The 27403-nt window shown below is 45.8% G+C and overlaps 1 protein-coding gene across 5 annotated transcripts in view; it reads right to left on the bottom strand.

The window, feature by feature from the left end:
• LOC110125760 (uncharacterized protein C1orf226 homolog) overlaps window positions 1-27403 on the bottom strand; it is a 345339-nt gene that overhangs the window by 236607 nt on the left and 81329 nt on the right. For 4 of the 5 annotated variants that reach the window (XM_070467692.1, XM_020875040.2, XM_070467693.1 and 1 more), the window contains exon 2: window positions 24714-24785. In XM_070467692.1, the coding sequence (XP_070323793.1) occupies window positions 24714-24785 (72 nt within the window). Of the gene's footprint in view, window positions 1-3260; window positions 3533-24713; window positions 24786-27403 lie in introns of those variants that run through there. The other variant, XM_070467694.1, reaches the window with a different exon arrangement.

Genomic DNA, 27403 nt, shown 5'->3' with positions numbered 1-27403 from the left:
AAAGACATATCACTCAAAAAGGGTGATGTGGAAGAACAACACCATCAACTTTCTGTCGCCGCACTAGTAAGGCTTGATGAGGAGACCGGCATGGCTGACTGCAGGATGGCCACGAGGGGAAGACGAGAAAGGAGGGGAGAGAGGCCCCGGGATGCAGTGAACTTTCAGAGGAAGGGGGGGCCCAAATGGAGGGGTGAGTGGAAGGACATGAGCTCAGAGAGAAAGGCTGGGCGATTCTGATGAAAGACCGTAAAAAGGGTGATCGTCTCAGCGTTCACCTGCAGGACCCTAAGAATCAGAAGGCTCTGAGTTCAGGGGTAGGAGCAGTTAAGACAAGGAGTAAAGAACACAACCGTAGCTGCAATAAAAGCTAAGAAAAGGGGCTTCCCTCGTGGCTCAGTGGTTAAGAATCCACCCTGCTATGCACGGGACGTGGGTTCGACTCCTGGTTGGGGAACAGGATCCCACATGCCACGGAGCAACTAAGGCCTGTGCGCCTCAACTCTTGGCACTGAGCCCGTGCTCCACAGGAAGACGTGACGCAAGCAAACAAATGAAGAAATTAATGCATTTTTAATAAATAAATATGTTTTAAAAACCAAAAAAAAACCTAAGTATAGAAGCTCCGTGCAAGAAGACTTCAAGAGATCAGGCATGAGATAGCTAGGGCCTGGACCAAAGTGGAAGTTGCAAGGACAGGGAACATGCATTATCTAAGAGATGCAGGCAGGATAAAAGTTGATGAGCAGCAGCCCCACACACCTTAAAGGACCCTCTCCAACAACAGGAAGGGAGAGAGCAAGTCATCTGTTACTCTCTACAAAGCATGAAAACAAAGCAGAAAGAACCAGAATCGCAGTCCGCACCGCTGCCCCACAGTGGGATCCAGAGCGAGTCACAACCGTTCTGGGGATCAGGTTCCTCACAAGCAGGCTTGTGAGCTTGCAGTGTGCGTCTGCCCCCATCTATCCCTGCCGGTAAAAGCTTAAGTGACACTTGGAGCATCTGTGGGAGTTGTGCCAGGATCCAGGCAATCCCTGTGTCTGCCTTCGTGTGCTGCCACCCAGCACCCATTGAACTTAATTCCAAAAGCAGGGGTCTCAAGCTTCCCCGCAGATTAGGCCCACCTTCTGTGCTCCTCTCTCTTCTGTTCTTCCATTCTCCCTCTCCTCTTGGAAGAATTCCTTCTTCTAGAAGAGAATTCCATTCTTGCCCACCTCTACGCAGCAGGTAAAAGAGAACTGCTACCTGCTGATTCTAATTTTACTTCTTCCTGTTTCTTGTTTTCAAATTAATTTATTCCTGCTCACTTACACCTCTGGACTTCAGTATAATTTTTCTTAGTAAACATATATTAAATAAGTACCTGCTACAAAAGGTCACTCAGCAAAGTCAGAGTTTGGACTAGAAAAGCAGACAATCTGAGTGGAAACTTGTGAGGGTTAACCTGATGTGTCAACTAGACTGGGAGAAGGGAAGCTGGGTTCAGCAGTAAGGAATATGCCTGCCAATGCTGGAGATGCGAGGTCAGGAAGATCCCCTGGAGAAGGGAATGGTAACCCACTCCACTGCCCTTGCCCGGGAAATCCCATGGACAGAGGAGCCCAGCAGGCTACAGTCCGTGGGGTCGCAGAGTCGGACCCAACGCAGCGACTAAACAACAAAGGAAGCCCAGAGAACTGGTGAAACGTGACGTCTGAGTGTGTGTGTGAGGCTGTTTCCAGAAGAGGTGAGCACTGGAACTGCTAGTCTGAGAAAAGGAAATCGGCCTTATCAGTGTGGTTCAGCACCAGTCAATCTACAGAGATTCCAAACAGAACAAAAAGGAGGAGGAAAGGCAAATGTGCTCTGCCTGAGCCGAGACATCCGCCTTCTCCTGCCTCAGACACCGACACCCCTGACTCTCAGGCCTTGGGACTCGGGCCTGGAATTACACCAGGGCTCCCGGGTTCTCAGGCCTTCAGGCTCGAACTGGACCACACCACAGCTTCCTGGGCCTCCAGCTTGCGGATGGCAGCTATTGGAGCGTCTCAGTTTCCATAACAGCATGAGCCAACTCTTCATCATAAATCTCTATTTATAGAGAAAAACAGAGACAGAGAGACAGAGATCCTATTGGTCCTGTTTCTTTGGAGAAGCCCGAATAATTCACTTGCTAACTAGGTGGCCTAAGACAAATGGCACAGCCTTTCTCTCCCTCTCTCTCTCTCTCTCTATATATATATATACACATATACAGGTACATGGCTATATACAGTGCATGGGGTCACAGAGTCGGACACAACTGAGTGCATGCAAACACACACACAAGAAACTCGGTTTGGCCAGAGATCTGGGCAATGATGAAAAAGGAGTTTTGACAGACACCGTGAGGCAAGCTCGGGGAAGCTCCTGACTACCATCTGAGAGCACCCCACTTCATTCACAGGCAGTGGGGAGCCACTGGCTTTTGGGCAGAGACATGACAGACTCGTGCTCACCCAGACATCGTGTGCAGGGTGGACAGGGAGAGCCCCCCAGCTCTGCCGACGCACTCTCCTCCATGAAGGTGGATGGATGCGCGCCACACACATACAGTGGTCCAACCTACAGGCTCAGGAGAAACTCCTCTCTCTCTCTGGAGACAAGGGCACTGTATTCTTCAAGGAGCAGTCTGGGTGCCCTTTACCTGCTAGTGGTAAAGTACCCACCTTCCAGTGCAGGAGACATAACAGATGCAGGTTTGATCCCTGGGTTGGGAAGATCCCCTGGAGGAGAACACGGCAACCCACCCCAGTACTCTTGCCTAGAGAATCTCATGGACAGAGGAGCCTGGAGGGCCAGAGTCCATAGGATCGCAGAGTTGGACGTGACTGAAGTGACTTAGCAAGCATGCTGGGTGCCTTTTAATGCAAGTAAGTGCAGAGGTGTCAAAACAGATTTAAATAAAAACAATAGATCAATATCTCTTTCAATAAACAATCTGGCTACTGACTCCCCACTGACCTCTGGACCGGTGAAGTTGTTCAGTTTAAAGGCATCCAGACTCCTACTTACATTAAGTGTCATCCCTGCTAAATGAAGACCAGATGTGCAAGCCAAGAAATCTAATCAGGTTTAAGGAAAGGATTTCTGTGAAAGAGAAAACTGGGGGAGAAATAGGGTTCACCAGAAGACAGAAGTGCTGAGGAGAAAAGTCAAACCAGGGCTGTCGATCAATAGAGTCACCAGTAAGGAAAGGGGGTGCAGGGCCCTGGAGCCCATCCAACGAGGACTCTTACCTGGGAATGGCACCGGGCACCCTGCTAGGCTGTTAGCATCCTCTCACTCTTGTAGAAATCCCAGCCAGGAGCACCAGGCTTTTTATTTTGACCACAGAGTCCAGTGCTTCCAAGACAGCCTGGCCCTGCTCTCCAAGTGGGAGAGAAACCTAGGGTGTAAGCTGCATACCAGATGAAGAAAACCCAACCCAAAGCAGACCTAGAGTGGGAGCTTAAACCTAAACCAAGCCAGACACGACTGCAATTCCTCACGGCCACCATCCCTTAAGCCTTCTGTTCAATAAGCAGCTTTGATACCATCCAGAGAAGGCACTGTTTTTTTGTAGCCTGGGAGCCCCTCTTCTTATCTACTATCTCCAACAGGACTGCTCATTTTTTCAATGAAAGGAGGGAGGGACAAACCAACCCACGTACCCATGAGCCTCAGACGATGCACATGGACTTTTGCTTTTAGGCTTAGGCTTTTGCTTTTTCAAGTGAGCAGGCGATTTCCCCCGGGGACCTGCCACTGCTCTCTCCCGGAGCAGTGTGACCCTGGAGGATCAGCTGTTTCTGCAGCTGTACAGTTGATGTCACAAAGCCTCGCTGAGGACCAGGGAGGAACAGACTGCTGTGGAAGCTCCTACCTGAGCAGACTGGCTCAACCAGCAGCCGGAGAGAGGTGGGGACGAGATGGCACCAGCCTTAACGGGAGTGCAAATACAGACTGCTGCCGCCTCTGCAGGGAGCAGCCCGACAGAGCGGTCAAGGCCACCCGCTGTGCACCACAAAATGTCCAACTAGCAGCCCGTCGCAACTCAAGCGACAGTGGTGATTTACATCTGCCTTAGAGAGGTAGCGTAGCAGTCAACAGCCCGGGTTCCAGAACTGGGATCCTGGCCATTTACTGACTGTGTGACCTTGGACAAGTTACTGATACTCCTCTTCAAAAAGTATTCGTGAGGATGAAGTGAGTCACTACAGGCCAGATGCTTACAACAGTACCTGTTACACAACAACTGACATTTATGTAGGCTTGCTCTCACTGTTATTTCTGAATTCTACAGTTGATTCTTGGGTCTGATGGTTGGGTACCAGTAATACCTGAAAGAGATGAAACCATCGCCTCTCTGTCCTTTTCTGGTTTTTCCACCAAATGACTTAAATAGTTGAGGAGATACCAGTCAAACTTAGAGATATTAACAACTCATATATACCCAGGACTATTCAAACTGCCTGCTCTTCCAGCTCGTCCTGGGTAAACTAAGACCCGCCTGGGGCCACAAAATCCAGCAAAGACTGATGTGGTTGTAAACAAGGACAGAGCTGAGGCCTGTGTCTGAGCTGAGAGGTCCTTCCAGGGAGTGCCCCCAGCCCTCCTCTGCAGAAAGGTACCAGGGCTGCCAGGGGGGGCCTGAGGTCTCAGCAAAGGCAGGAGCCCGGCCTCCGTGCGGAGCTGGAGAGAGAAGAGCCTGGGGAGTCTTGGGAAGGGCAGAGCCAGCTGGAGAGAAAGGAAAACAAGGATGCTGACTTCCCACAGGGAGAAGGGTTTCCCAGAACCTCCCTCAGCCCCACAGCCACCTGGAGCCAGGGGTGATTAGGTTACTCAGGAGGCAAGTCCTGGCCAGAGAGGCAAGCCAGGGGCTCTCCAGCCCCGAGACCATGCTGTCCCCACCACGGCCTCTAAAAAGACAGGAAGCAAAGGCCTCGGGACCAGGCAGTTCTGGAGAGAAGCTTTGTGAGGAGGAAGAGCTCAGAATGACTGTTTTCACTGGAAATCCAGGGTGTGCCGCTCCACCTATTTAACAAGCCCTCGGGTGATGAGACTATTCACAGAGGCAAAAAAGAATGCCAAATCTTCTCAAGATGGTTAGTGGTTAAGGAAACAGGGTAAATTGCTAATATCACACTAACAAGGGTGATTCCGACTGGGCTGGTTAGACAGAGCTCCTTGTGGAGAAGTGATTTGTTATTCCCACAGCCAACGCACACGGTGAAATGCCTCTCCAGGGAGACAGAAAGAAGACTTAGGAACAGCAGCTGCCGCCTTGCCTCTCACTGACGCGGTGCCAAAGGGCTGGGTGCCTGCCGCAGAGGCAGACACGGCAGGTTTCCCCCCGAGACCTGCCAACGGAGGCACCAGATCCAAGGACAGCGATGCCAGGCCAGAGAGTCTACCAACAGGCATCCTGACCGAGGCGGGGCACCATCTCACTGCCTGGCGGGCCCGCAGGCCGCCTATCTGGACACGCGCTTGGCAACACGCAGCCTTCTCTGCGGTATCTCACTGAACCCTCGTGAAACAGCTGAGGAAACTGGGGGACGTAACCACTTCCTCACCTTTCGGAGAGGAAGACTGACATTCAGAGAAAATCAGTTTGCGCACAGCAATGTGACAGAGACACACACACAGAGGGCTTCTGCCTCCAAGTCCAGAACAGCTCAGGAGGGAACATTATAGCAAACGAGCGTGCCTGGGGGAGGCGTCTCTCCAGCCACGCAACCAGCAGGGATGGAGAGAGGAGAGGCTGACATCCCGGAGTACCTGTTATAGGCAGGCACCTCAGGACCCAACAGCATCACTGCCTGGAAGTCCACCAGGGTTGACACTGCTCCTGCTTTACGAGAGAAGAATCAGAACCTTCAGCCCATGGTTCTCGTGATGATCATCACAGTCCCTGCCCTAAAGGAGACACATCCACGCGGTCTGCGGCGGAGACAGAGGTCTCCAGGGAGAAAGCCTCCAGGAAGGATGAAGGCCCAGACGGACTTGTGCAGGATACGCAGAAGTTCAGTCCTTAGGCCAACCGATGAGGGGAGCTTCCCAGGCAGAGGGAAGCACAGGGCTCCAGGAACAGCAGGCCTGCGGTGCCAGGCAGAAGCCCCCGTGCCAGACTCCAGCCTGCGGCTGATGACCTGTCAGCACACGGTCTGAAGCAGGACAACTCCTAGAGACGTGCCTTTAGACAGCAGGGTGGGAGATGGGGAGGAGGGGGACGAGCCCAGCGCACAGCGACAATCTGACGGGCAACTCCAGTCTCTGTAAAGTGACAGGGGTCCCACTGGGCAGGGATGAAGAGGGAGAGACACATTTGAAAAATATTTCCGGGGCAAAGTCAGTAGCGGCGACAAATGTGGAGGCTGCTGACCGAGAATAGTCTAAGGTGACTGAGGTTTCAGGCTGACATCCTTGGACCGATAAGATGCCTTTCAGGGAGGGAAGGAAACATTAACAGAAAAAACTGCAGGGGAGAAGGTTCCAAGCAAAGAAAAGAGAGTGTGGAAATGATGCATTCTATTTTCGACATACCGAATTTAAGGTGCCTTTGGGATATCCAAATGGGGGTGTCACACAGGATGTATGAGTCTCAAAATATAAAAAGAAGTTGATGAAAAAAAATCCATAGTGGCCTTATTTACATTTGGCACTGCACAGTGTCTGGCAGGGTTCCCAGACTGGAGAACCGCACAATCAGAGACACACATGACACTGCCCGGACCAAGATCCGGTAAAGCGGGGACAGTCAGCATGTTCTGGTAAGATCTCTGACCCAAGAGTAAGCAAACTGGAGTCTTGCCTTGGTTGTGATGCCACAACTGTACCTCGTTCAGGCTCAGGAGTGAATCCCAGATTCCCCACTTATCAGTTCTGTGATCTTAGGCAAGTTACTTAACCTCTCTATAGATGAGATAGCTTCCTCATCTACAAGAGGGGATGATCATCATACCTATACCACACAAAGTTAAGGTGAGGATCAAGTAATATAAAACTTGTAAAGCACTTTGCACTTGGCTTGACATTGTAACATAGCACATGGCACAGTCTATAATCGATTCTGTGTCAGCATTGACCAGGACAACAGTCAAAGGGGAGCAAGTCATTTCACGCTGATGACCCTTATCTGTAACAAAACAGGCAATATCTGCCTTAACATGCTGACTTTATAAAAAGTTACTGAAGACATGAGATGACAACAGACATGAAAACTGACTTTAATAACTATGAAGTACTACCCAAGTGAGGACTGAGCCTTTCAGCCAGGACAGAAGAGGCTTCCTGCCGGCAGTTCAGGTCCTCAGCGTTTGCTGCTGCACACACAGTTGTTCCATGACTGAGCATCCCTGTCCTGCAATACACTGCTTTTTCCCAAGAGGAAATAGCCACACACCAGCGCCTGCATAACGTGCAAGTGGAAAAAGTCACAGAAGAGAATACTATTCCGCCATAAAAACAGGAAGAAAATTTTTATTTATGCTACAACATGGGTGGTCCTCGAAAACATCATGTTTAGTAAAATAAGTCAGACAGAGAAGGACAAATATTATCTGAGATTCCACTTATATGAGGAATCTAGGACAGGCAAAAATCAGACAGATGGCAGGAAAGAGGTGACCAGAGGCTGAGAGCAAAGAGAGACTTGTTGTTCAGTGGGTATAGAGTTTATGTTGGACATGAAAAAAGGTCTGGGGTACAGATAATGGCAGTAGGTACAGAATATGTGAGTGATTTAATGTCACTGAATTGTACATTTTAGAATGGTTAAAATGACAAACATTATGTATATTCTTTTTAAAATGCACAGACATTACCAAAACAAGGAATGGATGTTCAGTGCAACCTATCACTAACATGAATAAATAGATCCCCAGAGATGGTGAATGTAGCAGTAATGATCCAGGGTTCTGTTCTTTGAGATATTGTCTATTTTTACTTTTTTGATTGAAATATCGTTGATCTACAATATTGTGCCAATCTCTGCTGTACAGAAAAGTGACTCAGGTATACACACATATACATCCTTTTTTTATATTCTTTTCCATTATGGTTCATCACAGTATATTCACTACAGTTCCTTGTGCTATAGATTACGACTTTGTTGTTTGTTCATTATAAATGCAATAGTTTGCATCTACCGACCTGAAACTCCCAGTCCACTCCCTCCTCCCCTTGGCAACCACAAGTCTGATCTCTATGTCTATGAGTCTGTTTCTGTTTTGTAGACAGGTTCATTTGTGCCATATTTTAGATTCCACATATAAGTGATATCAGGATATTTGTCTCTTTCTGACTTATTTCACTTAGCATGATAATCTCTAGTTGCATCCATGTTGCTCGAAATGGCATTATTTTGCTCTTTTTCTAATGGCTGAGTAGTATTTCACTTATATATATGTACCACATCTTTATCTATTCATCTATCAATCAACATTTAGGTTGTTTCCAAGTTTTGGCTACTGATAAAAGTGCTGCTACGAAAATACAGGTACATATATCTTTTTGAATTATACCTTTGTCTGGGTATATTCCCATGCAAAGGATTGCTGGATTATACAGTAATGCTTAAATTCCAAAACATATAAACAACTCATATAATGTAACATCAAAAAAGCAACCCAATCAAAAAATGGGCAGAAGACAACAGATGGCCAGTAGGCATATGAAAAGATGCTCGACATCACTAATTATTAGAGTAATGCAAATCAAAACTACAGTGAGGACCACTTCATACCAGTCAGAATAGCCATCATTAAAAAGTCTACAAATAAAACATGATAAAGAGGACGTGGAGAAAAGGAACTCTCCTACACTCTTGATTGGTACAGCTACTATGGAGAACAGTATAGAGGCTCCTCAGAAAACTAAGTATAGAATTACCATATGAACTGGGCTCTTCATCTCCTCCTGATGTGATGGATAAACATCACTGGCTTCAAGAAGAGCCCTGAACATTATGTCAGCACGAGAAACTGGGCTGAGCTAGGTAATATTCAAATCCTCCCATGGAAGGTCAATTACATTATTTCTTACTCTTGAACATAAATGGCTGTAATAAAATAAATAAAATAAAAGCAAGCATGTGTTAGCTTTGATAACTGATTCTTGCTAACTCTTTCTCTATGTACAGATTAATGCATGCACCAGCTCTGTCCCTGTTTTAAAATCATTCCGAACTTGTTCACCTCAGGAGGAGAACCAAAGCTCTTCACACAGAGTGACCTTCCAATCTGCTACAGACTTGGGGGAAAGATAAATGCATTTTCTCATGTGTGGTCAGGCATTCAGCAAGCAATAAGTGAACCAGATTCACATGATATGTGATTCCTAGGAATAAACTCCTGGAAATAATCTACCATTCCCACCTGGACTCTCGAGTCTCCAGCCACAGTGCGCTGCTTGCTATTTCTTGACCCTGCAAAGCCCATTTCTGCCCCACAGCCTTTGCACTTACTGTTCCTTCTGTCTGGAGGCCTCCTCCAGATATTCACATGGCTTGCTTGTTCCCTCTCTAGGTCACATTCACATCTCTAGAGATTTAAATATCACCCTAAACTAGAGGCCTTTTCCAACAATTCATATAAGCTTTCACCCCTTACCTCCTGATACTGTCTATCCTCATGCTCTGCTTTATTTCTCTGCCAACAATTTACATGTATTGTCTCCTCATTTATCTTCATCCTAGTTACCAGAATATAACCTCTGTGCAGACAGGAACATTGTTTTGCAAACTGTTATATCTCCAGAGCCCAAAACAATATTGGCTCAAAAAAGAAAGTCAATCTATTTTTTTTTTTAGTGATTTATTATCTTTATAAATTATATACCAAAGTTCTTATAATATTATTGACTGCATTTTCTGTTCTGTACATCACATTCCTGTGACTTACTGTATTATTAGGTTGGTGCAAAAGTAATTGCAGCATTGCATTGTTGAACTTTGTCATTTGTTATTGGAATACATTCTTAAATAAATATGGCTATGTTATACATCATTTTAATGAGCACTTCTAGCTTTATGGTTTTGGCTAATGACTTATCATTTGCTGTTTATTTTATATTTATTTTAGATCACAGAAATGATGTTAGACAAAAAGCAAGTTCAAGAGATTTTTTTTATTCAAATTCGAAATGGGTCATAAAACAGCAGAGATAACTCACAACATCAAAAATGCATCTGGCCCAGGAACTGCTAAAGAACACACAGTGCAGTGGTGGTTCAAGCAGTTTTGTAAAGGAGACAAGACCCTTGAAAATGAGATGCTCAGTGGCCAGCTGTCAGAAGTTGACAATGACCAGTTTAGAGGATCACTGAAGCTGACCCTCTTACAACTACACAAGAAGTTACCAAAGAAAGCAATTTCAGCCATCCTATGGTCATTCGGCCTTTGAAGCAAATATGAAAGGTGAAAAAGCTCGATAAGTGGGTGTCTCATGAGCTAACTGAAAAAAAAAAAATCACTGTTTTGAAGTGTCCTCTTCTCTTATTTTGCACAACAATGAATCATTTTTCAATTGGATCATGACACGCAACAAAAAGTGGACTTTATATAAACAACTGGAAACAACTAGCGCAGTGGCTGGACCAAGAAGAAGCTCCAAAGCACTTCCCAAAGCCAAACTTGCACCAAGAAAAGGTCCTGGTCACTGTTTGGTGGTCTGCTGCCTGTCTAATTCACTACAGCTTTCTGAATCCTAATAAAACCATTCCATCTGAGAAGCACGCTCAGCAAATCAATGAGATGCACCCAAAATTGCAATGCCTGCAGCTGGTACTGGTCAACAGAATGGGCCCAACTCTTCTCCATGACAATGCTCAACTTCATATCGCACAACCAACACTTCAAAAGTTGAGTAAACTGGGCTACAAAGTTTTGCCTCATCTGTCATATTCACCTGTCCTCTGGCCAACTGACTACCACTTCTTCAAGCATCTCAACAACTTTTTGCAGGAAAAAAGCTTTCTCGACCAGCACAAGGAAGAAAATGCTTTCCAAGAGTTTATCAAATCCCAAAGCAAGTATTTTTAAGCTGCAGGAAAAAACAAACATTTCTCGTTGGCAAAAATGTGTTGACTGTAATGCTTCCTGTTTTCATTATTAAACATGTGTTTGAGCCTACTTATGATTTAAAATTCATGGTCTGAAACCATAATTACTTTTGTATCAATGATTGCTTCCAAATAGGAAAAGGAGTACGTCAAGGCTGTATATTGTCACCCTGCTTATTTAACTTATATGCAGAGTACATCATGAGAAACACTGGGCTGGAGGAAGCACAAGCTGGAATCAAGATTGCTGAGAGAAATATCAATAACCTCAGATATGCAGATGACACCACCCTTATGGCAGAAAGTGAAAAAGAACTAAAGAGCCTCTTGATGAAAGTGAAAGAGGACAGTAAAAAAGTTGACTTAAAGCTCAACATTTATAAAACTAAGATCATGGCATCCAGTCCCGTCACTTCATGGCAAATAGATGGGGTGACTTTATTATGGCTGACTTTATTTTGGGGGGCTCTAAAATCACTGCAGATGGTGATTGCAGCCATGAAATTAAAAGATGCTTACTCCTTGGAAGGAAAGTTATGACCAACCTAGACAGCATATTAAAAAGCAGAGACATTACTTTGCCAACAAAGGTCCATCTAGTCAAGAATATGGTTTTTCCAGTGGTCATGTATGGATGTGAGAGTTAGACTGTGAAGAAAGCTGAGTGCCGAAGAATTGACGCTTTTGAACTGTGGTGTTGGAGAAGACTCTTGAGAGTCCCTTGGACTGCAAGGAGATCCAACCATTCCCATCCTAAAGGAGATCAGTCCTGGGCGTTCATTGGAAGGACTGATGTTGAAGCTGAAACTCCAATACTTTGGCCACCTGATGCGAAGAGCTGACTCATTTGAAAAGACCCTGATGCTGGGAAAGATTGAGGGCGGGAGGAAAAGGGGATGACAGAGGATGAGATGGTTGGATGGCATCCCGACTCAATGGACATGGGTTTGGGTAGACTCCGGGAGTTGGTGATGGAAGGGGGGGCCTGGTGTGCTGCGATTCACGGGGTCACAAAGAGTCAGACATGACTGAGCGACTGAACTGGATACATACCCAGTAGTTTGTACCTCTTAATCCCCTTCACCTACTTCCATCCCCTTCCCCTCTAGCAAAGATTAATTTGTTCTCTGTATCAGTGAGTCTGTTTCTGTTTTGTTATATATGTTTGTTGTGTTTTTTAGATTCCACATATGAGTGAAAGCATACAATGTTTACTTTTCTCTGATTTACTGCATTTAGTATAATACCCTTCAGGTCCTTCCAGGCTGTCACAAGTGGGAAGATTTCATTCATTTTTGTGACTGAATAATATTCTACCACAAAGTATATAAACCACATCTAACCATTCATCGGTTGGTAGGCACTTAGGCTGCACCCATGTCTCGGATACTGTAAATAGTGCTGTGAGAACGCAGAGAAAAGGGAACTCTAGCACACTGTTGGTGGGAATGTAAATTGGTACAGCCATTATGAAAAAAGTATGGAGGTTCCTCAAAAAATTAAAAACAGAACTAGCACATGATTCATCAATTCCACTGAATATTTATCCAAAGTAAATGAAAGGACTAATGCAAAGAGATATATGTACCCAATGCTCATTATACTTTTTTAATGAATGGAGAAAAAAAATAAGTTCTTGTGTCAGTACACTATTCTTTATATTGACAAGAATGCCTTGGCCAAGATTACCTAAGAAAGCAACGATTTGTTTCCTTTGGCTATGAAGACAACTGTAACATCCTCCTCAATCCACATCAAATGTTTTCTAAAATTTAATAAAGTATAGGCCCCCTTTTAAGAAAAAAAATTTGCAAACACTCAGCATTTGAATGAATAAATGAAGTGAAGTGAAATGAAAGTTGTTCAGTTGTGTCCAACTCTTTGCGACCCCATGGAGTATACAGTCCATGGAATTCTCCAGGCCAGAATACCAGAGCGTGTAGCCTTTCCCTTCTCCAGGGGATCCTCCCAACCCAGGGATCGAACCCAGGTCTCCCGCATTGCAGGCGGGTTCTTTACCAGCTGAGCCACAAGGGAAGCTGGTATATTCACACTATGGAATATCATTCAGTAATAAAAAGAAATGAAATGCTGATACATGTCATAATATAGATAAGCCTTGAAAACATTATGCTAAGTGAAAGAAACCATACACAAAAGACCATATATCATACGACTGCCATTTACATGAAACATCCAGAACAGACAAATCACAGAGACAGAAAGTAGACTAGAGGCTGCCTGGGGCTGGCATGGGGGGGACTTGGGGCTGATTCGAAGGTAATGGCTAAGAAGTACAAAGTCTCTTTGTGGGGTGATAAAAATGTTCTCAAATTGATTATGGTGATGGTTGCACAATACTAAAAACCACTGAATTATATGCCTTAAATGGATGAGTTGCAGTATATATGAGTTATGCCTCAATAAAGCTGGTACCAAAAAACTCTTGGCCAATCATACATAATTGTTTAAATATGTAAGACATAAAATTGGATATAAACTATTTATACATACAGGTCTTTTTACAAATTTATAAATCAAACACAAATTATATAACCAATAAATTCAAAGTAAAAATGTTCATGTCAGAGAAGATTTTGTTATTTAACTAAAACTACATCACTTCTCACAACAGAAATATGTTGTGAGTACCTTATCCAAGTTCTACAGGAGTCCAGCAGATGCACACTTGGGTGATAGTATTTTGACAACCAGCACACCACAGGAGCCAACAAATCAGAAGAGATACTGGAACTAATAAGAACAAATGCCAGTCACACAAGCCAGGGGCCACTCAAAACGCCACCCGGGGAGCGTAGCCGCATTGCAGCCTCGCCCGCAGTCCTGCGCACCATGAGCTGACTCATCTTTCTGCCACTCTGTTCCCACCACTGCAAAATCCTACCTCTACAAGGTATGGTACCATCACTGGTTCTTCACTTTAGGGGAATTCATTATAGACACATTGTAAAGTTTTCTTCAGTGCACAATTACGAAAGAACTGTCTGGTGCCAACACAAGAAAACAACCAAAACTATAGACAATAAAATCAGTTGGCAGCATTCGGGCATAATATGGCCCTTCCGAAAGACTGCAATAGGCTTATTTTACTTTGTCATTGGCTCAAATGACAACACAAAATTTTTAAATTCTTATAAAGAACTCAGACCCTGGAAACTACAACCTTAAATTGCGAGAGCGCCACAGAACCCATTTCGAGAAACACTTATCCACAAACGAAGGAATAAAGGTAATTGGCACACAAAGCTGATGCCTTTAACAGCTAACATTTACCCAGTGCTTAAGCGTGTCTGACAGCCAACTTGTATGGTTTTCTGAGCCCACTGCCCTGCCCAATACACATTAATTAGAAAGGAGAGAAGGGAATTATTATTTATGGTGCACAATCCACGTGCGAGGCACTCTGCTCAGTGCTTTGCACGCACTCACATAAAACTGAAAAATATATCTGCTAAGATAGCTATTTCTGCTTTATTGACTATGCCAAAGCCCTTGAATGTGTGGATCACAATAAACTGTGGAAAATTCTGAAAGAGATGGGCGTACCAGACCACCTGACCTGCCTCTTGAGAAACCTGTATGCAGGTCAGGAAGCAACAGTTATAACTGGACATGGAACAACAGACTGGTTCCAAATAGGAAAAGGAGTACGTCAAGGCTGTATATTGTCACCCTGCTTATTTAACTTATATACAGAGTACATCATGAGAAACACTGGGCTGGAGGAAGCACAAGCTGGAATCAAGATTACCAGGAGAAATATCAATAGCCTCAGATATGCAGATGACACCACCCTTATGGCAGAAAGTGAAAAAGAACTAAAGAGCCTCTTGATGAAAGTGAAAGAGGAGGGTGAAAAAGTTGGCTTAAAGCTCAACATTCAGAAAACTAAGATCATGGCATCCAGTCCCGTCACTTCATGGCAAATAGATGGGGAAACAGTGGCTGACTTTATTTTGGGGGGCTCCAAAATCACTGCAGATGGTGACTGCAGCCATGAAATGAAAAGACGCTTACTCCTTGGAAGGAAAGTTATCACCAACCTAGACAGCATATTAAAAAGCAGAGACATTACTTTGCCAACAAAGATCCATCTAGTCAAGGCTATGATTTTTCCAGAGGTCATGAATGGATGTGAGAGTTGGAGTATAAAGAAAGCTGAGAGCAGAAGAATCAATGCTTTTGAACTGTGGTATTGGAGAAGACTCTTGAGAGTCCCTTGGACTGCAAGGAGATCCAGCCAATCCATCCAAAAGGAAATCAGTCCTGGGTATTCATTGGAAGGACTGATGTTGAAGCTGAAACTCTAATATTTTGGCCACCTGATGCAAAGAGCTGACTCATTTGAAAAGACCCTGATGTTGGGAAAGATTGAAGGCAGGAGGAGAAGGGGACGACAGAGGATGAGATGGTTGGCTGGCATTACCGACTCAATGAACATGAGTTTGGGTAAACTCCAGGAGTTGGTGATGGACAGGGAGGCCTGGCGTGCTGCAGTTCATGGGGTCGCAAAGAGTAGGACACAACTGAGCGACTGAACTAAACCGAAGACATCCCAACTTTACTGATTAAAGCCTGGCAGAGTAAGAAACATGTCCAAAATCATTCAGCTAGTCAACAGAAGGAAGAGGATGTGAACTTAGTACCTATGACCCCAATACTAGAGCACCTCAGTAAAGGGGGGGGGGGGGGATCTTTCCAATCTCTGCTACAAGTCTAACTTTCAGAATAATGTCACCACCACACCACCCGTCCCCACTCCACTACCGCCATGATGACCACAACGTAATCTCCGAAACCTGTGACTATGTTACCTTACGTGGCTAAAGGGACTCTGCAGCTGCGATTAAATTAAGAACCCCGAGATAGGGATGTCATTCCGGATCGTCAGGAGGAGGACGAAGAGTCAACATAATGACCAAGGTCTTACGTGTGTTAGGGGGAGGCAGCAGCGTCAGAGGTCAGATGTGATCGCTGGCTTTGAAGATGCAAAGAGGCCAAGGACTAAGGAATTCAGGCAGCCTCTAGAAGCCAGAAAAGCAAGGGCACAGATAGATTCTCCCTCGAGCCTCAGAGGGAAAGCAGTCCTACCAACTGGGTTTTAGCCTCCTTTCAGACTTTTGACTCCAGAAGTGTAAGATAATAGACTTGCTTTGCTTTAAGCCACTCTGTTTGTAGTAATTTGTTACAGCAGCAATAGGAAATGAACAGGACCATGCTAAAGTAATGAGACGGAGGCCTGTGTTACAATCTAAGCTGCTCAGAGGCAACCTTGCCAACTCTGAATTTGGAAAGAAAAGGAAAACAATTAATGGCAAAACAGAAAATGATGCTGAGGGTAGCTGCTGAGGGGGAGAGTTATGCAAACAAATGAAATGTTTCCTGGACAAAGCCTTCCAGAAGGGGGTAAAGCATGGATTTCGTGGCTGAATGTATGAGGGGGCCACAAATGAATGAGGTGGCCGCATGCAGGGGCTGAATGCACATGGGGAGGGAAGCGCGCAGCTGGAAGGCACTCGCAACTGCTCCATACGGCCCCGGTGTCCCCCAGTGCCCGGATCTTCCCCCAAGAGCATCCAGGGCCATTTTATGTCTATTGGTTCTCCTGGGAGAAATTTCCGGAAGAGGTGGCACTACTGGAAGGGAGCTGCAGGAGTGGGGAGGGCTTGGCCATGTCCCAGTCACCTGCCCATTCTGTTCCAGGCCACTGACCCCACAACTCCTGAGCAGTCCCTCTTGAGAGATCAAGTCCCTGTTCAACAGCAAATCCGTGCTGGACTACTGTGAAAGCTATCTTCAGGGTGGCCCACACTCAGGGAGCCACGATGGGGGACCACACATCTGAGCGCATCCAGCTGCATGCACACACCCACAGAGCCAGGCTGCGCGGCCTCTGGGAGACTGCACCACAGTTCTACTGCAGAGCGCAGTCCCCTGGGCTCTTAACAGGCATAAACCCGGTCTGTGGCCGCAAAGACAGCCACCTTCTCTCCAGCCCTGAAGGTCCAGCAAGATGCCTCTACCCTTCCCCACCCGAGGCTTCCCTTCCAGCAGCTGCAACAGGTTCCCAAGGGGAGGCAGTAACAGAACATCAGCTGGCACTCAGGAGCCCAGCCTGGCTCTGCACACACCAGCGTCTTTGGCAAGTGACAAAGCAGGCCAGGTCTGACTTCACTGCAGCTTCCCCCCTCCCTGGCACCCCAGCCCTTCAGGAGAGCCTCGCTGGGTCTCACTGCTTTCTTGCTCACATGGCTATCAGCTAAGATTAATTTTCTCAGTCACTCAACAAAAGTCTGCTGAGCAAAGGCTGGCATCCTGCCAGACACTGGGAATATAGTTGTTACAAATGCTACAAGAGAGGGAAGTATGGTGCCCCGAGACCATACCAAAGGACAAAATGATCTAGTGGGGGAAGCCTCCCCAAGGAAGCAAGGCTTGCCATTGAAATCTGGAAAAAGATGCTGGCTATTAAAAGAAGCTAGATGAAGTTGTTCAGTATCTGAGGGTATTTATCTATATGAAATGTTCTGAAATCCAGAAGAAGGTGTAAAAATGACACTGATGACTATAAATGATCCTTTTTGGTTTATAAAGTAGTTTTTCATGCATCATCCCAGACTCAACAATAGCACCAGGGAAAACAACAAGTATCATCCTTTCCCCTTTATAAACAAGGAAACTGAAATTAATGGCAGTCAACACCTCACCAAGTTTACACACCAAGTCAAGGGGCTGCAAGTTCAACTCTCATTCTTCACTAAGAGTTCTTCTGACTACACAGAGCTGCCTTTCTGAGGAATCCAAAAAGTGCAATGATAGGGAATGGTATTAATATTTGGGAACAAAGGCCTTGAAAACCATACTAAATATTTGGCCACCAAATTCACCTATTCACACAGCAGACCCAATGGTGCAATCAGGTCAGCAGCCTGATTTCAGTATTACCAGCCACTCTTCAACTTTCAACCAGTAACCTCCAAGCAAGCGATCCCACTGTGTCAGACCAACTGTGGGCTCACAAAACTTCTCTGAACTTTGCGAATCATTCTAAGTTGTGCATTTTTTTTTAAAGTCAACCCCCCTCTTCTATTGTTGTCTTTGTCCAGCTGGCATCTTCTCAGACCTCTGGGTCCTTGGTAGACAAAGAGCAGGGCTTCCCAAGTGGCACAGAGGTAAAGAATCCCTCTAATGCAGGAGATGCAGGTTCAATCACTGGGTCAGGAAGATCCTCTGGAGAAGGAAATGGCAACCCACTCCAGTACTCTTGCCTGGAGAATCCCATGGACAGAGGAGCCTGGTGGGCTACAGTCCATGGGGTCACGAAGAGTCAGACACAACTGAACTGAGCAGACAAAGAGCAGGATAATCATCCAGTGCTTCTAGAGAATATCTCTTAAGCTTCCTCCCTACCTGGGTCATCACAGAGATCAGAGAAGAGCACGTGGTCAACCTAGCATGAGGCAGTGGGTGAAGTACGTGATCTGAAATTAGAGGGCCTGTTGGTTTGGCCTGGCCTCCATCACTTAGTGTATCCTATGTGGTAGACAATAAACAAGTCAGGTGTGGTAGGTGGAATGACGGGCCTCCAAAGGTGTCCATATCCCAATGCCTGGAACCTGTGACCATGTTATTTTACATGGCAAAAGGACTTTGAAGAAGTCACTTAAGAACTGTGAAATGGGACGATGATCCTGAATTCTCCATAGAGGTCCAATGTCATCAAAGGATCTCTATAAGAAGGAGGTAGGAGGGTCACAGGCAAAGAAGAGGACATGGTGATGATAGGAGAGTTTAGAGTGACGAGGCTGCAAGCCAAGGAACATAGGTGGCCTCCAGAAGCTGAAAATGACAAGGACAGACTCTCTCCTAGACCCTCCATAAGGGACGCAGCCCTGCTGACACAATTTTATTTTAGTCCTGTAAGACCCACTTCTGACCTCTAGAACTGTAAGATAATAAGCTTGCCTTGTTTTAAACCAATCAGATGGCGTTGATTTGTTTCAGTAGCAACAGTAAACTAATACAGAAAATAACAGAAAACTGAAGATTTCTTAAGAGTAAGACAAACAAGGGAACAGACCATGGTCTTTATGTGTCAAGGGTCTCAGCCTTGGGGAACACGGCAAATCCTGAAAAAGGAGACGAACAAAAAGCAGGTTCAAAAATGAGACGCAGACAAACAGAACAGACTTTTGGACTCAGTGGGGGAAGAAGAGGGTGGGATGATTTGAGAGAATAGCCCTGAAACATACACATCACCATATGTGAAATAGAGAGCCAGTGGGAGTCTGATGTGTGACACGGGGCACCCAAAGTCGGTGCTCTGTGACAAGCTGGAGGGTCGGGGTGGGGAGGGAGGTAGGAGAGGAGCTCAGGAGGGAGGAGACACATCTATGCCCATGGCTGATTCATGTTGATGTATGGTGAAAATCATCACAATACCGTAATTATCCTCCAATTAAAAATTTTTTTTAAAAACTGCCGCTACCCACACCTGCAGTTCATTCCAACTCAGTTTGACAGTCAAAGCGTCCCCAAATCCATCCCAACTCCCAATTAATCAATGGAAATTCCTAGAAGCTGTCCAAAGAAAACAAGGAACCAAAAAATGTGCAGTGAATTTCCACTGGCCTCACTCCGCAGCGGAAAGCATACTAGGCTGGGCATCGGAAGAGCTGGGTCTTCCTCTTGTGTGACCTTGGGCCTCCGTAAAATCTGACGGACAAACTGATAAACTGCCATTACAGTCACATCACACAATGAACGGTGTGTTATGACTCTGTGTGTGTGAAGTACACAATAGACTGAGTTTAATCAAGTACAGTTTATTGAGGAAAACATTGAAGTCACTTGTTCATTCACAAAACACTACTGTGTTCTAATGGTCAGGCATGAAGCCAGGAAGCGGAGGTTCAAAGACAGTGCAGTGTGATGTGGCCACCTCCCCTCAGGAAAGCAAGTCCTCCCTGAGCCACAAGAGTCTCATCTCTGGGGTCATCTGGCTGCGGTATCTACTGATCATCGACTCCAATCCTCAGTAACCCAGGAGCCTTCCCTGCCTCCCCCAAGTGGGGCAACACCTCCCAGTCACACACTTTCCTTAGCTTCTTACCCTTTCACTAATGATGTATATGTGTCTAGTTTGCCCACTGCTGAGTATCGGCACCCAGCAGAAAACAGACAGAGCCTGCGTCTGTGCCAGGCGTCCCCTTCCCTCCTTCCTCCCTGTCCCACCTTCCTGCCTCTCATCAAACAGCAGGAAGAAGACTATTCCCTTCTCCAGGGGATCTTCCCGACCCAGGTCTCCTGCACTGCAAGCAGATGTTATACCATCTGAGCCACCAGGGAAGCCCCAAATGATCTATGTAAAAGGATGTGAAAAGTTGTAAGTGTGCAAGGTACAAATACACACGAATAATCGCTACTAGCCACGGAGCAGGAGGAAGCGCTGAACACCCTTCCCCAGCTGAGCAGGGCTGGCTTTCTGCTCCTCGCTTCTTCTTCAGCCGACCCCCAGGTCTTAGCATCCCACCTACGTGGTCTCCACTCTAAGTGGTCTCCAAACATGAGAACCGGGAACACGCCACGCTGGCCTCCAGAGCCTGACCAACAGATGTGCATCCAAGCAGAGGGACCTGGGGGACCTGGGCAGGGCCTGGCAGGGCCAGAAGTAGTTCTGCTTGGAATGTTAGAGAAGCAGAAGGTGAAGGTGCTAAATTAAGGGGAGGCCTTCTAAGAGATGCTGATGAATTCATCCATTTATGTGCCAACTCATACCATGCCACCTGTGCTAAGGCTGCACTTACCATTCACAACCCCAGATCTTGCCCTCAGAAATACAGTATAAGGAACTCCCACACTCTGGCATAGGGTAGTTCAGCCAGGGGGCCCCTGTGACAGCAAGCATCCTGGCAATCCATTATGAATCCATGTCCTGCTCCCCGAAACCACCCATGAACACTCCAAGTGCCTAATGGCTCCCATCCCAACAAATCCTTACCAGAAAAAAGACAACTCATCTATTTAAAGAGCAATAAGACACACATGTTACTGAGAAAAATAAAATTTATACTGCGGGGGGATCAAAAATGGTGCAACTATTATGGAACACAGTACATAGAGTCCTCAGAAAGTTTTAAAAAAGCATTACCATCTAACCCAGTAATCCCACTTCTGAATACACATCAAATTCAAAACAGGTCTCAAAGAAAATTTGCATATTCAAGTTCACCAAAGCATTATTCACAGTAGCCCATAGCCAAAAGGTAGAAGAAACCCAAGCGTACGATGGATAAATGGATAAAGAAAATGTGCTATACACGTTCAACTGTACACACCCCTGGGAGCTCAGTCAGTGAAGAGCTGCCCAGTAGTGCAGGAGACCCGAGTTCAATCCCTGGGTTCGGAAGATCCCCTGGAGAAGGAAATGGCAACCCACTCCAGTATCCTTGCCTGGAATATCCCACGGACAGGGGAGCCTGGCGGCTTGCAGTCCATGGGGCCACAAAGGATTGGGCACAACTGAATACTATGCAGCCAAAAAAGGTAGGAAATGTCACGTGCTACAACATGGATGAACATTATGAACATTATGCCAGGTAAAATAAGCCAGGCCAGATGATAAATACAGTATGATTCCATAAATATGAGGTGTCTGAACAGTCAAATTATACACATAGACAATATAAAGGTGGTGGCCAAGGGCTGTTGGAAGAGGAAGGAAGAATTAGTGTTTAATGGGTACAGAGTCTCAGTGTTGCAAAAATTTCAGAGTGACCTATTACACAGTGTAAATATACTTAACACTATTGAATTATACACTTTCAAATGGTTAAAATGTCATGTGTTTTTAACCACCATAAAGAAAAAAATCTTTGCAAGCACATGAAAAAGAAAAAAATGCCGAAGACAGGTAACATAAATTTTAAAAGAAAATCTATATGGCAAGGGTACCCATGAGAAACGGGGAAAGAGGAAAAGCATCAGTCAAATCAACAGTCCATCTAGTTAGCCTGGAGTCGGCACTGCAGGTGAAACACGGGCGCAGGAACAGGACCCCAAATGGCCGCTGAAGCCCCAGCTCGGAAGATGAGTCTGGTGACCTCAGGGCCAGCCCATCACTGAGTGCTTCCCTCTCCAGGAAACGGAGACAATCTGCACTGCTTCATCCACTGTCCTGTCCAGGAAGACTGGCATCTAGAGGGCCTGGCATGGCACAATTCGTTTCACAGACGTAAGGCACCAAGGTCCTTAGAGGAACTGCTCTCCTCTGAGGACGAGCCCCTGCTTGGGACCAAACTGGAGGCCTGCATCTTGTGAGTCCACAAGAGCACCCAGGAACCCAACTCTGCAGCGTCCTGCCCAACGTTAGCCAGGCACCATGCAACAGAAAAGGACAAAGTCAGGAACAGTCCTTCACACAGAAATCACATGCTCTGGTTCCTGACAACTGTAATTACAGCCAAAACAGCTTCTAAAAGGGAGGGAAGAAAAGAAAATAGCATCCCGGACCTAACAGTGAATTGGGGGGTTCAGGGTAAAACACACACCCAGAGTTCTCATTGGTGGCCAGACTAAACAAGTGACTGGACAGCCAGACAAAACAGCTTTCTGGCCAATTAATTCCTCCCTCTAATTTAATGAGCTGCTCATTAAGTACTGGAAGCAGGTCATAGGGAACAGAGCTGCTGGCACACGGCCCGCCGGGCTGACAGGTGACGAGGGAGGGGAGACAGGGGCCACACTCCAGCCCAAGGACTCCAGATCCCACGCACGGCCAGCGCCACCAGACGCCACCGCCCACCTCTGCTTCCAGACGCTGTTTTCCCGTACCTCCGTTCCTTCTACAAAGCTGGATTCCTGCCACTGACTCCGTCACTGGGGAAGCTCCAAGTCCCGACCTTGCAGTTCTCCAGCGGGCGTCATCGCCCAGACCAGGGAGCAGCACAGATCTGGGTGTGGATGCCAGCTCAAACTACTGACACCAACTTGATCTAGAACTAATTATTTATGCCCCAGGCTTCCATGTCCTCATCTACAAAATATAAAAACAATACTCTCACTTCATCTAGAGCAGCTACAAATAATAAATAACATTATTTCCATATTAAAAGGCCTAGTAAAGCACCTATCACATAGTAAGTGCTGAATATTAACTACTATTATTATTAATTACTCTCATAATGATAGTAATAGTAGAAACAACATATTCACTGTGTCCGAGTCGAGTATGAAGGAAAGAGGGACTCTCTTGGTTGAAACCCCAAGGTCACAACTGTGGTGAGAGCAATAACCCACCCTCACAAGGGTAACACCCCAGATACACCCAGCCAGGCCTGAGCGGTCTCTACCTGAGTGGGAAGGTGAAGGAAGAGAAGAGGTCTGGGAATACTGAGAGCCAGACCTGAAGTCAAAGGCACGTTCTCATGAAACCAAGTGGAGAACTGCATGCAGGCTACATGCCCACCACTTCAAGACCTCTGTGACTCTGAGCCTCAGTTTAATCCATATAATGGAGGTAACGGGATCCCCTTTCACAGTTTGCTGTGAACATTAAATGAACTCATGTGAAAGTGACTCATTCCTGCATCCAAGAAAAACAGTATTGATGTATTTAAGAACACTTTCAACAAATTCAACTTAACAACAAAAAATGCTGAAGAACTGGGGGGGCCTCAAAGCAGTGAATGGCCTAAAATAAGCAGGCTGACGAACTGCTTAGAGAAAACACGATGAATTGAGGTTTCTGTTGTTCAGATGAACTGACTAAAAAAAAAACTGACAAAAAGCAAAATGAAGCTCCCAACATCTATATGTTTTCCACTGAAGTAAGTAGATTCTTCTAGAAGACAAAGAGCTTAAACCAGGCTGCATTCAGAATGACCAATCCAGCCACCTCCAATACTGATTCTCTCCAAAAAATCATTCCAATTCATTTGCCCAATCCCAGATCCACCTTCACACTGCACAAATCTAACCTCTTCTGTTTCACAACAGAGTACATGGGGAAATTCCTTCACAGTGGTCAGAAGACAAAATTAATTTTTATTCCATCTCTGATCTGTGTACCACAGACTCTGGTCCTAAAGCAATAGGTTGGAAAGTTGACCAAACTCTTTTAGAATATCCGAAATATCAGAAGAGAATGCACACACATGTCCAGAGCCTAAAGCAGCTGACCAAGGAAATTTTGTTGAAATCCCACGTTTGTTCTTAAAAATTTACATAAATTTCCTTTATGCACCACAAGAATGCTTTACTTTTTAAAAAGTGCTTTGAGCCAAGTATCAGCTAATTACTAAACCCTTTCCCTAAAAACTGAATAACTTCACCAGTCTCCCTCTCACTCCCCGGCAGACCACAGCCCCTCAGAGGTACCTTGCATCTCAGTCTGAGAAGTGGTAGTTCACAAGACAGAGAGGGTGGTAGCCCTCCGGCCATCATGTGTCCATTTTAACCCTGGCCTTTAAGCAACATCAACCAGCTAACTCAGAAGAGCTCCCCTGGACAGGACAGGTGTCCTGCAGAGGGCAGCCATCCATCCTGGCAGCCTGAGCACTTCCTAAAAGGGCAAGCAGGGAGGATGCCTGAGTTCCAGGCCCACACCGCCCCACCTCCGGCCACTCACCCGGATCCGGCGCATGGCAGCCACAATCTCCACTCTGCTGTTGGGCCTCGGCACGTCCAGACTTCCAACGTACTGTGGGGAGAGACGCAAACACTGGTTGAGCAGAGGGACAGCAAGAGTCCCTAATCACAGCAAGTCAGGGCTGGAAGGGTCTCCGGAGGTCACCAAGTTCACCTTCCCATTCTACAGATGAGGAAATTAAGAGCCAAAAGAATGTTTCCCGACTACTGCTAACTTTATAAAAAGCAAAACGAGAAACTGCTTCCTTTTTTCATCTTGTTTTTAATCAGAGAGGCAGGCAAGGACTGTGTTTAAACAAGCAGGCTTCTGAAACAGAAAGGGCTGGGTATGAAGACTCTCCCAACATCTTTGTATGCAAGCTATTTTGCCTTTGTCTCAGTTTCATCACCTGTAAAGTGGGATTACAGTAAAGATAAAGTGGGATAAGGTATAAATCTCTTACAGAAATCTGGTCTTCATGCATTAAAGCAATCTAAAAGAATAAAAAGAATAATATCTACTTCTTTTTTAATTAATGAAACTTCACCGAGTTTGCCCTGGATGTTACAGAGACCTCAGACATTTGAGTAATTTCCTGAATAGAGAAAAGGAATGGACTAGTTATGCATTTAAAAATTTAACCTGATTAAACCAAATGACATACAGGTTGTTTAATATTGTATATAATTTTTTGCTACACATGACTCAAATAATGCAGATATATGCAGAGCGCTATGGTTTCAATGGTTTCAAGTACATCTCTCTTTTGTATATTAATGGACACACAGATTCATAGACATGCAGAGGAATTTCTTTTATGTGAAAAAGTTAATACCACTCACATTGTTCTGCAACTTGATTTTTTAACTTTAAAGATAACTTGGATATCTTTCTACACCAATGGATACAAGTCTATCACATTACTTATAATGACTCCGCTACTGATGGACACTTCCCCAGGGCACTCTTACAAAACTGCTTCCACAAACCTCCTTATCTGCACACTGCTGAGCTCATCCAGGTAGCCCTTCAGGCTAGATTCCTACAAGTGGGACTACCGGATCAAAATTATAGATAATTTCTAGATATCATTACTTAGTAGGATGAAACAAGAGAAGAGGACAGCCCCATCCTATTCCACACTGACCCACTGGGATTTGCCTTTTCCTTTTTACAAGCACATATAAAACAGCCCAGAGGATATCCCAGAAATTAACAGCCCCAGGATAATTTAAAAGTCTATGCAACCAAGGACCACATTAATTGAAGGGCAGGACAGTCAGTCATCTGCAGGAAACGTGCTTCCTGTGGTTACGAGAACAGAAGGTTCTTCCTAAAATTTGGAATGAGGCTGGCCTCAGTGAAAAGGGTTTCGAAAACTAAATACTGGGAAAGAATTTCCCTGCATATTGATCCACAGTGTGTGGTAATGCACTGGAGACAGTGAATCCCTGCCCCCTCTAGGAAGTCTGGGCCCCAGATGGACGGCCTCACCACAGCAGGCAAACAAAGCCCCCTCGACCTGAGGATCTAAGTGCACCGTCAGCTTCAACCATAACTGGCACAGCTCCCCTCTGGGCTCTGCGGGACCCCGTGGTTTGTCAGCATGTCAGTGACCCACACAGCCGGGAATGACATGAGGCCAGGTTTGGGACTGCCCAAGTTCAAAGCAACTCCCCCCCGCAGCTGGGGGCAGTTTCCACCCTCCCCCTCCCGAATGCTGCATGCCTGCTGGCTCCTGCCCTGAACTCTGACCGGCCAGGACTGATGTGGCAATCAGTCTGAACGCAGATACCTACATGGATGCCCTCCCCCTCCTTTCTCAGAAAGGGGCGGCGCCGAGAACCCCAAACCAGTCTAGGGTACAGACAGAGGAGAAGCGGCATTGTCACGCTATTCGTGCCTCCTTCACGCCATCAGCCAAGTGGGCACATGTGCATGTACTCACCACGCACCTTCACGCACACAGCAGTGCACACAAGCTCACCCACCGCATGTGGCACATGCATACACATGACTCACCACACACACTCATCTCACGCAGCCCACACAAAGCATGCACACGGTCATCCCACGCTAACACATCCCACTTGTAGTCACACCACACACTCATCTTCCTTCTCAACCATCTGAAGAAAATCACAAATCTGCCTTTCTGAGAAAGAGTATGGAGCAGACACCCATCTCTACCAGAGCTAGACCTTATGGTTATTCAAGGAGATTAAAAGCAGACACGAAGCAGGGATCAAAAACTAAATATCCACACTAATGACAAAACAAAAAGCAGAGCAACAATTTCAGGGGAGCAGAGGAGGGGTCAAAAATCAGAGGGTACCATAAGAGATTACTGCCATTACGTACATGTATAACTCCATAACCAAAAGGATCTCCTTACCTAACCATTACCACCTCCACCACAACTAATCTCAGTCCACCCTGAGGCTCCATTCTGGGCAAAACACAAGACAAAGTCTTAGACCAGACAGATCAGGAAGCTAGCTCACGCAACCACTTCAGTTTAAAAATATCAGGGCCTGCTTCCTTTTCACTACCATCCAGAAAAGAAAAAAAAAAAACTAGAAGGAAGATGCAAATTGTACTAAGTAATCAACATACAAGATTTATGAGTCAGTTTTATCTATGGCTTCATCTTCCAGATAAGGAGGAGTTAAGTGCAACTAAGGTTAACC

Source organism: Odocoileus virginianus, chromosome 5 (genome assembly GCF_023699985.2).
Source record: "Odocoileus virginianus isolate 20LAN1187 ecotype Illinois chromosome 5, Ovbor_1.2, whole genome shotgun sequence".
Lineage (NCBI taxonomy): Eukaryota > Metazoa > Chordata > Mammalia > Artiodactyla > Cervidae > Odocoileus > Odocoileus virginianus.
This window is presented reverse-complemented; position numbering and strand designations above follow the sequence as displayed.